The following is a 12,123-nucleotide window of genomic DNA, read 5'->3' as shown; positions in this document are numbered from 1 at the left end:
AGTGGAACACAAATTTATGAGTACATCTCCCTCATGGTTTGCAGTTGTGGTCCGTGTCATCGCCTGTTACTGTCTTACAGCATCTGGAAACCATATACTTCATTATGAATCACCCTGCTTTGCCATAAGTTGCTTTCGAAATTCTGAGGTTTAATCTGAAGCTGAGCTAGGTTTGAACTTGTTGTTGGCAACTCTGCTTCCATTCCCTCATAATAAAAAAAATTCCTTCCAGTAGCACCTTAAAGACCAACTAAGTGTATCTGAAGAAGTGTGCATGCACACGAAAGCTCATACCAAGAACTAACTTAGTTGGTCTTTAAGGTGCTACTGGAAGGAATTTTTTTATTTTGACTATGGCAGACCAACACGGCTACCTATCTGTAACTGGATCCATTCCCTCATATTACTGATGTAATTATATAATGCACACACACACACACACACACATATATATGTGTGTGTGTGTGTGTGTAATTATATTAATAAATAATAATAATATTTTTTTAAAAATTTATATCCCACCGTCCCCAGCCAAAGCCAGGCTCAGAGCGGCTAACAACAGTAAAAATAGCACAGTTTACATAAAAACACAGTCAGTTAATTGAAATACATTCTAAAATCAATTCATTCTAAAATCAATTCAGTAGCAAATTAATGGCAATCGTTGGGCTAGAGTTCTGTGAGGATTACCAAAGGAGGGGGTCAGGCTGTGCCTTGGCCAAAGGCCTGGTGGAACAGCTCTGTCTTGCAGGAAAGATGTCAAGTCCCGCAGGGCCCTAGTCTCTTGTGAAAGAGCGTTCCACCAGATTGGGGCCACGGCCGAAAAGGCCCTGGCTCTGATTGAGGCCAGCCTAACCTCCCTGTGGCCCAGGATCTCCAAGATGTTTTTATTTGAAGACCGTAAGGTCCTCCGTGGGACGTACCAGGAGAGCCGGCCCCATAGGTACGAGGGTCCTAATTCTAGGTTTGTAGGTTTCTGTACTGCAAAATTGCAATGAAATCGTTGTGGCCTTTGGCTCGTGCAATGATAAACCGATTGATTTTTTAAAAACAAAGAATTAAATAAAAAGAAGGGGAGAAAACACACATTTGGGCTAAAACAGGGTTGGAGATCCGCGTGGTTCTCTTGGGCTCCCTGACTGAGTCCTCCTCTCTCTGCAGCCCCGCATCTATCGTTGCATCCAGTACACAGACCTCCAGCCCATGTTCCAGGCGTACACCCCGGACCTGGTGACCGAGTCCCTGCAGACCCAGGCCCAGATAGATCACCGGGCAACCCGGAGAGCCAAGCGCTGGGCAACCCTCAAAGGCGTCGTCAAGCCCACCCTCAAGAGCTTCCTGTTGCGCAAGCGAGTTATGGAGCCCAACGAATGAGCTGCCAGTTGCGGCGAGCGCTCCGTGAGGCAGCGGCTTTCTTGTCCCAAGGGCCGCTGTTGGCTTGGCGGGGCCGGGAGTGATTCGAGGCCCTCGCCCGTCTTCGGCTCCCCCCGATTTCCAGATCCTCCTAGAAGCTGGCATTGGATGTGTCTGACCCTTCGAAATAAACAAATTGTTGGAAATTTATGGCTTGTTCTTTTCCCTGTTAGGTATGGGGTGGGGAGCTTTCTGCAATGGAGGGTTCTGGTGACAAACAGATGATACGCTTCAATATAGAAGGCTGTGGAGCATGTTCCAGGCAGGGGGGTGCGGTGGGGGCAGATTGCCCCGGGTATCTTTGCTGAGGGGGGTGACATTGGTGCACCGCCCACCTGTGACTTCCAAGCTTAGCCTAAGCTGTCAAAATGACCCCAAGCTGTCAAAATGTCCGCCATAATAATAATAATAATAATAATAATAATAATAATAATTTAAACCCTGCCCATCTAGCTGGGTTTCCCCAGCCACTCTGGGCAGCTTCCAACAGAATATTAAACCACAATAGTCTATTAAACATTAAAAGCTTCCCTAAACAGGGCTGCCTTCAGATGTCTTCTAAAAGTCTGGTAGTTGTTTTTCTCTTTGACATCTGGTGGGAGGGCGTTTCACAGGGCGGGCGCCACCACCGAGAAGGCCCTCTGCCTGGTTCCCTGTAACTTGGCTTCTCGCAGTGAGGGAACCACCAGAAGGCCCTCGGAGCTGGACCTCAGTGTCTGGGCAGAACGATGGAGGTGGAGACGCTCCTTCAGGTATACGGGACCGAGGCCGTTTAGGGCTTTAAAGGTCAGCACCAACACTTTGAATTGCGCTTGGAAACGTACTGGGAGCCAATCTCAGGACCGGTGTTATATGGTCCCGGCGGCCGCTCCCAGTCACCAGTCTAGCTGCCGCATTCTGGATTAGTTGTAGTTTCCTGGTCACCTTCAAAGGTAGCCCCACGTAGAGCACATTGCAGGACTCCAAGCGGGCTTGCTCCGCCCCCCGCTGCAGGGCGTGCACGCTGTTCTGTGCACCCGAGCGGTTATCCCGCGCCTGGGAGGTCACCCTCCATGCCCTGCCCCCCTCGGGAGTGCGCCTGCCCTGGGACCATCTCCTAGGGGCAGAGTCCTTTTGCCCTACCCCCGATACTTTGGGGGAGGGGGCTGCCCCCTAATGTTCAGAAGGGGTAGAGGAGGCCAAGCTGAACAAAGCAGCCATCTGGCTCCTCCTCTTCCTCTTCCTGCCATGGCAGGGAAGGAAAAGGGAAGCAGCCTGGTTGGTGGTGGCAGAGGAGGAGCGCCGACGGACTGTTGAAGCTACGCTGCCGCTGCGTTCAGCTCCTCCAACATCCGATGCCATGCCCGTGGCGTCATGCGCTGGGTGACGTCGGCCCCATACATTCTGCCTGGGGAGCTGGCGCCTCAGCTCCTCCACAAGGGCGGGCAGCCACTTCTGTGAGCTGACAGGTTTATGAGATTGTGCACGGCACGAAGAGAGTGGATTTTCTCTCTCCTTCTCTCATAACGGCAAAAGCTGAATGAATGAATGAATGAATTTTATTATTACACTCACAGACCAGTTCCAGCTCACTTACAATATCAGGAAATCATAAAACACAACAGGAATACATTGAATTGCAATTGGGTATAACAGAGACAATACAGATACCGTGGTACCTCTGGTTGAGAACGGATCCGTTCCGGAGCCCCGTTCGCAACCTGAAAGGAACGCAACCTGCGCCTGCGCCTGCGCCTGCGCGGGTCATGATTTGCTGCTTCTGCGCATGCACGTGACGTCATTTTGCACGTCTGCGCATGTGTGAGTGGCGAAACCCGGAAGTAACCCTTTCCGGTACTTCCAGGTCACCACGGAACGCAACCTGAAAACGCGCAACCTGAAGCAAACGTAACATAAGGTATGACTGTATAGCAGTTAAAAATATATATAAAATCTTGATCATTAAAATATAACCTAAAATTGTCATTTCAAACCTTAATCATTTTGGTAGTACAGCTTGTTGCCTAAGTTTTATGGCAGTCACACAGAATTTGGCCACCCTTAGCATGATCTCTGGATCCTTGTCCTCTAAAAGCTGAATGTTGAAGATTCGAGGAAGATTCGAGGAAGACGAAAGGAAGCAGTTTTGCTCGTAGTGCATGGTCAAACTAGGGAACTGGCCTCAACCAGCAGGCAGAGGTGGCCACCAATCTAGGGCTCCTCTGTCAGGAGTTCAGCCTACACTTGAGTAGGACCCTGGCAGAGACACATGCCCGACTGGCATGTTCTCTCCCTCCTGGTCGATCAAAAGCTTTCTTTAGCCCGAATATCACAGCGACTGATGCCAACCGACACCGGCACACTTGGGGATGCGCAGAGTTTGCGCACCTTGCGTGACAGACCTCAGCAACTCAGCATTTTGGCTAATCTACTTTATTTACATATAAACACACAGGGAGCACTGCAACATGGCTCCCTCTCTCTCTAGCATCAGACGGCAAAGAGAAAGAACAATGGACAATGGAGCGGAAGGCCAGCTGCTATCCATCCCTGATTTGGGAGGCGAGGCTTAAATGAGGGCTGGAGGGCGAAGGGCTTGGCAGGTGCTGATGCGCCACTATGGCCGCCGCCACCACCCCAGACGAGGAATGGTTCAGTGGTCAAGGGGGCACAGAATTGTGCAGATCTGTAATGGAGAAGATCCATTTGGGGCAGCCAAATTTGGGGCTTGCACAGGGTGCCATATTTCCCCACTGGGATGTTGTCTGGCAGAAATTCCTGCTGGAAGGTCCTCCCTCTCCCAGTGGCATAGCAAGGTCAAGTGGTACCCGGTGCGTGGCGCTGTATTGGAGGAATCAAATGAATCAAATGGGATTTAGCTGCCCCAGTGTCCCTGGCCCCTAATGGGGCAGTCAGCGTTTGTTTAAAACATCCCTTCACCCCCCCCACTCCCGTGATGGGTGAATCATTGCAAAAGACAGCAGTTTACTGGAAAGGAATAAGGAAGTGATCTTGAGAGGGGGACTAATCTTGAAATTTGCTTATAAATCATGCTCCCCAGCGGAGGAACCAGTGGAGTGGAATTCTTGTGATCTTCTTCCTTGCTTGCAAAAATGTTATAATCTTGCCTTGGAAACGCTCATATATCATGCAACAATATTACAAAAGATTACCTCCCCCCCCTTTAAAATTTAAGGGTTTAATTTGAGTCAAGAGAGCAGAACTATCCATTTTTAAAAATAATAATAATAATATTTATTGATTTTCCAACCATTTGAACACAATAAAACAGAAAAACCAAAAAGGAAAAGAAAAAGCAAAGAAAAAAAAGAAAAAACATAAGATTAACAAAACAAGACGCAAACCATTTAAAACACAAAAAAAATTCAATATCTTAACTTTCATTCCCTTATTTCCACGACCTCCTCACGCCTCCCTTTCTGTATTCCACTTCTATTAATTGTTTCAGCAATTCCTTTCCATCTTCCTCTGTTTCCTATCCTATAATTATCTTAACATATTCTAATCTTATTTTTCCCTTTAATACTCTATTTCAATTTATACTTAATTCCTTATAACATTTCTACTAAAGCCATATAACTTCATTCCAACATTTTTCTAACATTCATTATTTTTACAATATTTCTATACATCGTCTTAAACTTTTTCCAGTTTTCTTCCACCGACTCTTCTCCCTGGTCTCGGATTTCTGCCAATCGTTTCCGCCAATTCCATATAGTCCATCAACTTCATCTGCCATTCTTCCCGAATGGATAAATCTTGTGTCTTCCAGTACTTCACAATGAGTATTCTTGCTGCTATTGTTGTATACATGAGAGAAATTCTATCCTTTAACACCAATTGACCGACCATGCCCAGGAGAAAGACCTCTGGTTTCTTCAAAAGGGTATATTTAAATACCTTTTTCATTTCGTTATGAATCATCTCCCAGAGTGTCTTAATCCTTGGGCATGTCCACCAAAGGTGAACTCTAATGCTCAAATTCGTCTGTTTTTCCTTAAGTTCAGTCATAGCGAGCGTCAACTTATGTTCATCAAATTGCCTCTGTAGGGCTGGGGCTCTCTTTCTCTTTCTCTCCAGTTGTGTTTCTGTACCTTCAACAGCAACAGCTTTTTCCTTGACTTCCTCCACAGCTTGCCATATCAAAATAGGTTCTTGTATCAATTTCTGGGTGGTTTCTGTATTGGTATTATCCATACTCCCTGCATTCAAGCCAACCTCAACAATTGAAACATCCACCTTCGCATTTATCATGTCCATTTTCCTGTGAAGCTGATCCAATGAGTCATTTATCTTATATAATGCCGCCACCAAAGCCTCTTCTGTCGACATTCCTCTTAGTTTCAAATATACTAGTACAGAGACAGCAACAAAAAGAACAGAAGGGCTTAATAATAAACCTCTCCTGGATTGTTACCAAGTCCTCCCAGACCTTAATGTTTTATCAACAGTTGACTGGTCTGTTTTTCCTCTTCCATTTACCGTAACATTTGAAAGATTCAAGGTCAGTCCCAGAGTCTCACGGTTTTTAACTTGCAGCTGGAAATTCCCCTAGTCCAACTCTTGTAAATCAACCAGTTTCAAAGGCTTCCACTAGGGGGAAACAGTTTCTATTTGTAAAAGTCAATAGTATCCTCTTTTAAACAATCCAAAGTTAGTTTCAAATTAGTTTCAATTTTCAGTTACTTTTACTCCTTTTTAAAGCAGTCGGGAACAGTAGAAACAATGTATTTCTCTTATTTAGCTAGCTGTCAATGAACGTTCTAAGCGCTGTCAATGAACATTCCAAAAAACAGTCTTACTAGCAGCCCGTTTCCAGGGTCAGAGTGGCGGTGTTTTAAGCCTCTTCGCTCTCTCCCACAGGCATACTCAATCCACAACTTCCCCCTCTCTTCTCCTGCCTCCAAGAGGGGGTTTAATGTTCTTTACCGTTGGAAATTTGATCTTTTACAAAAGACCTTCCAAGACTCCAGCTTGCAACTTCATTGCCTCAGTCTATTTACAAAAAGGGAAGGCAGACTTCCTGTTTTGACCCTCCCCGTTACGATACCAAATTAAACTTTTAGAAATCCAATTCTTCCGCTTCAGTTCTACTCACGGGTAATTACTTTAAAGTCAAATTGTCCACAGGAAAAGGTCAGCGCTCTCCGGCAACAGCTATGCGGCTTCGCTCCGTGGAAGAAGCAGACAATTCGATGCACCGCGCCGCTCACCCCACATCGCTCCGGAGCCCCAAAAACCAGGGTTCTCCGCGAGTGGGGGAGGCGCAAAAGGTGCCCACCGAATCCCACGTTCACAGGCTTCTCCCGCCTGTGATTTTAACGGGTTAAATAAATTAAGGTAATTTGAATAACAGAATATGGGGAAAAGATGGAAAGGATTTGTTGAGTTAATTAATAGGTTAAATTGTTAAGATAAATTATTTAACAAAAATTGAGAAAGATGGAAAGAATTTGCTGAAATAACTAATCAAACTAGAATACAAAAAGGGAGGTGTGAGGAGGTCAATGAAACAAGCAAATGGAAGTTAAAGATATGTAATATGGGATTTGTGTCTTTTTTTCTTTCTTTTTTATCTTTTTGCTGTATTGTTGCATTGGTTTTTATGTTTCGTTTTCTTCTTCTTTTTATGTATTGTAGTGTTGTTTTTAATTTTTTCCTCCCCCCCCCTGTAATTCTGAAACTATTAATAAATATTATTTTTTTAAAAAACACAGAAACTGTAAAATGAGGGCAGGGTCATAACTACGGCGTGGTCTGCTCAAACAATCTATAAAACACACACAAAATTTTTCTCTTCCGTTTAATTTGCATGCGAAAGGCAGGAAAATGTCATTAGAAACTCTAGACCCTTCTCCTCCTGGCGACTCATTAGATGACCTTGTTGAGGACTGGAATAACCGGCTCTTGGCAGCCATTGATGAGATTGTACCTAAGCGCCCTCTGCGACCCCGTCGAAACCGGGCCCCTTGGTTTACTGAGGAGCTCTGGAAAATGAAGCGGGATCTCAGATGGCTAAAGTGAGTACGGCGATGGACTCATGACAGAGCCTCAAGAACATCTTATAGGACGCTTATGAAAGCCTATGAGATGGCTATGAAAGCTGCTAAGAAATCTTACTTCGCAGCTTCCATTGCATCCGCTAGCTCTCGCCCGGCACAACTTTTTAGAATAATTAGGTCAATAACGTCCTTAGGAGGACAACCAAATTTAAGCACAAATTCGACCCACAACTGTGAGGCATTCACAAACTTTTTTGTGGAGAAAGTCCTGTTGCTCCGCTGTGACCTCCCTGCCAATTTAGATACAGTGACAGAACTGGAGGCCCCTCAACTGTCTTCGGGTCCAGTGTTGGACCATTTTGATCGGATACTACTTTCTGATGTGGATAGATTCCTCCAAGCTGGTAGGCCCACCACCTGCCTCCTTGATCTGTGCCCATCTTGGCTGATTAGGGCGTGCCCAAACGTCGCGTGGACCCCCCTGGTTGAAATTATCAATTTGTCCCTTGGCACGGGGACATTCCCAGGGGAGTTGAAGGAAGCAGTGGTGTGTCCGCTCTTAAAGAAAACTTCACTAGATCCTTTAGACCAGGGGTGTCAAACTCAAATTCATCGGGGGCTGCATCAGCAGTTTGGTCACCCTCAAAGGGCCGGTTGTATCTGTAGGACTTACAGTACAGGAGAGAAGGGTTCAGGCAGCCGTTGGATCTGTCACATCACAGGATGGCATGCGCTCAATATAAAAACAAGTGGAGGTTTCCTGAATGCATGTAAAGTGGAGGTTTCCTGTGTAGAACGGCCGGCGCGCTAGAGGGCAGACGTTCTCTGGCTTGTAGGCTGCCGCGCATGCGCTGAAGAGGCGGCTTTCTTGTGTCAAAAAAAAAGGGAGAATAAAAGGTGAAGGCTGGCGGCCGGCGGCGGCTACACGGGCCACATGACGAGGTCTGGCGGGCCGGATTCGGCCCGTGGGCCTTGTGTTTGACACCCGTGCTTTAGACCTATCCAATTACCGCCCAGTTTCAAATCTTCCATATCTGGGTAAGGTAACTGAGAGAGCAGTTGCTGAACAGCTTGGTAGGTTTCTGGAGGAAACATCTTGCCGACGTGGGGATACAGGGCATAGCCTGTCACTGGCTGTGCTCTTTTATCTCTGGTCGGGGACAGAGGGTGGTGCTAGGGAGGGAGATGTCATCGCGCCACTCCTTGGTGTGTGAAGTGCCGCAGGGCGCAATTCTCTCCCCGATGCTTTTTAACATCTTTATGCGCCCCCTTGCCCAGATTATCCGGAGCTTTGGGCTGGGCTGTCACCAATATGCTGATGACACTCAGCTCTATCTGCTGATGGATGGCCACACAGACTCGGCCCCGGACACACTGACTAGATGCTTGGAGGCTATGGTTGGATGGTTTCGTGGGAGCCGATTTAAACTAAATCCTTCGAAGACAGAGGTCCTTTGGCTGGGTCGGGATGGCATGGGGATGAGGGACCAACTCCCGTCTCTTGCGGGGGCCCAATTAGTGCCATTGCCTTCTGTTAAGAGTTTGGGTGTAATCCTTGACGCCTCCCTTTCCATGGAGGCACAGGTTATAGCAACAGCCAAGGCGACATTTTTCCACCTTCGCCGCATCAAGCAGTTGGTCCCTTACCTTTCCCGCCCCAACCTGGCCACAGTGATCCATGCGACGGTCACCTCCAGCCTTGACTACTGTAATTCGCTCTATGCGGGGCTGACCTTGAAGCTGTCCCAGAAACTCCAGCAGGTGCTGCGGCGAGGCTCCTCACGGGGTCTCTGCCATGGGAGCATATTCACCCAATGCTTTTCCAGCTGCACTGGCTCCCGGTGGAGTACAGGGTCAGGTTCAAGGTGCTGGTTTGGACCTTTAAAGCCCTTCACGGCCTGGGACCCTCGTACCTACGGGACCGCCTCTCCCGGTATGCCCCACGGAGGACCTTAAAGTCCATATATAGCAACACCCTAGAGGTCCATAAGGAAGTCAGATTAACCTCAACCAGAGCCAGGGCCTTTTCAACACTGGCTCCTCCCTGGTGGAACGCTCTGTCTCATGAGACCAGGGCTCTGCAGGATCTGATTTCTTTCCGCAGGGCCTGTAAGACAGAGTTGTTCCACCTGGCCATTGGCTTTCAGTCAATTTGATTTCCTCCCCCTCTTTCTTTTTTCCTTTCTTCTCCTGTGATGAGGCCGCATTTTAATGTTTTGATGTTTTAATGTTGTATTTTAATCTTGTTTTTAAGTTGTATTCAATCAACTTGTTTTTATTATTGGTTGTTAGCCGCCCTGAGCCCGGCCTTGGCTGGGGAGGACAGGGTATAAATAAATTGTATTATTAATTATTATTATTATTATTATTATTATTATTATTATTATTATTATTATTTTATTTTATTATCATTATCCAAGAAACACACCAAGCGTTGAGCTCCCTGGGGGTTTTCTGCAAAATAAATAAATGGTTGGCTTGGGGATTTTAAGTGGCACATTCGCAGGGGCAGATTCCCTTACAGTTTTCCAGCCCGGTTTGAGTGACTCTGCAGCCACTGATGCCCAAGGTGCCATGGAAGGAGAGAACGACACTCAGAAGGGCGACACTCAGAAGAACAGTCTGGGCCATGGCGGCTTCTGCAGCAACCTGGAGAAAGAGAGACAGCCAAAATGTGTCAAAGGGCTTTGTCTGGCCTCCTTCATTAAAGCAGCACGTCTCTAGCTCACAATTCTTCCAAGCAGAATTTGTTCACAATTTAAAATACTCATTTTAACATCCTTAAACTATCAATGACTTCCCTTCTTCTCTTCCCATGGTCCTTTTTGCATATCATATCTCTGCATATTCTACAAAAACTATACCCTTCAGTATTCCATTCTTGCGTCCATCTAAACTTATTTAAACTGTTGAATTTATCTTAATGCTGCCAACATTTTCGTGTGTACACAATTTCCCCCCATATATTCAACAAACTTTTTCCAATCTTCTCTTTTTTTATATAATATTTTTTATTATTTTTCACAATTAAACAGTAAATATAAACCATGGGGAAAAAGAAATAATAATAATAAAATTAGAAAAGAAAACGTTTCTCACCGTATTAGATCCACATTTTGGAATTGCGCGGATCCGATCGACTTCCCTCCATTCCCTCCCTGGTTCTTTTGGGGCATCTTATATTATACATGTCTATAATTTACCTATCCTTAATTATTTCCAAATTTAAACATTTGCCTTAATATTACAAGTGTTTATTTTTTTTAAAAAACCTGCTATTGTGTTAATATATTCAATAAACATTTTCCAATCTTCTCTAAACCTATGTTCTTCATGTTCTCTTATTCTATATGTTAAGTCTGCCTATTCTGGCCTGCATGTTTTTATGGAGTGTGCATTTGAGCTGGTGGCGTGCACTGCTCCCGGCTGGAGATGCTATCGGTCGTGTGGCCTTTTCTGGCACATTGCTAAACTCCAAGGATCAAAGTCCAATCTGTCTGGAGAGAGACACTTGTGGCTAATGAAAAACTAGCATGCGCCACCTTGAGCAGGGAACAACGTCAGCTCTGGAAGCTGCTGATAGAATCCAGTCCTACCCCATTCATTCCCCCACAATGAAGCATGCCTGGCCGGTCACACCGCAGGGCTAAAGATCAACATCAAAGCAGGTGTGATGCAGAAGGTCTGCAATCAGATTCCAAACATTTCTTCCTTTTTTTCCAAAATATTCTCTTTTTCTTTTGGAGCTGACATGCTTATAACTTTATTGAACAATGATTGTGCAAACTTCAACTGCACTCCACAGGAAAGGTGAAGTGGCTGAAGGTATTGATCATAGCTGGATTCTGAAAATATTTATTGAGGGTGTTCAAGAGACAGTTTGGGGGATGGCAAGAAAAATTGATGACGTATGCAGAACTGGCTAAATTGACATAGAAACTGCGGGACAAGTTCAACTGTGACTTTAAGGAAGAACGGGAGCTTTTTACAAATTATCGAAAAAGACAGCAAAATGAATTGGACTCCTTGGCAGGGTTTGAATAAACATACACCAATTTATTGGTTGATAACATGATAGATAGATAACGTAAGGTACCTCTGGTTAAGTACTTAATTCGTTCCGGAGGTCTGTACTTAACCTGAAACTGTTCTTAACCTGAAGCACCACTTTAGCTAATGGGGCCTCCTGCTGCCGCCAGAGCACGATTTCTGTTCTCATCCTGAAGCAAAGTTCTTAACCTGAAGCACTATTTCTGGGTTAGTGGAGTCTGTAACCTAAAGCGTCTGTAACCCGAGGTACCACTGTATGTACAAGTTTATAACATGCAGAGAATAATATATGCTGAGAAATCAAAGAGGGGAGCTGAGGGAAGTCTTGAGGGGGGTTGATGGGGGGTGGGAAAAAAGGGGGGAAATAATGAATATGATATGTTTTGAAATTTTGTTATGCTGAAATTGTTAATAAAAAATATTTTAAAAAAGAAGAGATAGTTTGGGGGGTACCACACGTGGTACCACTGTATGTAATTAGGGATGGGTGAATCTTTCTGACTTTTCAGTCTTGAGTTCAGCTGTGCACATTTCCATGTGATCTTTTTTTTAAGTCCTCATGAAAATACATCAACCTTTTAGTGCCAGTTTCCCCTATTGTGCACATTTCCCACTCATATATTTTTTGCATGTTGTTTTTATTACTGCACCATTTGCC

General features: G+C 45.4%; 2 protein-coding genes across 3 annotated transcripts in view; both read left to right on the top strand.

The window, feature by feature from the left end:
- The window catches only part of EFCAB8 (EF-hand calcium binding domain 8), a 63,471-nt gene extending 61,912 nt beyond the window's left edge, over positions 1-1,559 (top strand). For both annotated transcript variants that reach the window (XM_083507349.1, XM_083507350.1), the window contains exon 28: positions 1,162-1,559. In XM_083507349.1, coding sequence (XP_083363475.1) covers positions 1,162-1,374 — 213 coding nt within the window. In that variant the 3' untranslated portion in view covers positions 1,375-1,559. The remainder of the gene's footprint in view (positions 1-1,161) is intronic.
- Positions 1-12,123, top strand: part of CCM2L (CCM2 like scaffold protein) — an 881,881-nt gene that overhangs the window by 550,345 nt on the left and 319,413 nt on the right. The window lies entirely within an intron of this gene.

The sequence above is a fragment of the Podarcis liolepis genome (assembly GCF_965112155.1).
Source record: "Podarcis liolepis genome assembly, chromosome: 6".
Taxonomy (NCBI): Eukaryota; Metazoa; Chordata; class Lepidosauria; order Squamata; family Lacertidae; genus Podarcis; species Podarcis liolepis.
Note: the sequence above shows the minus strand (reverse complement) of the source record. Positions and strands in the feature narration are given on the sequence as shown.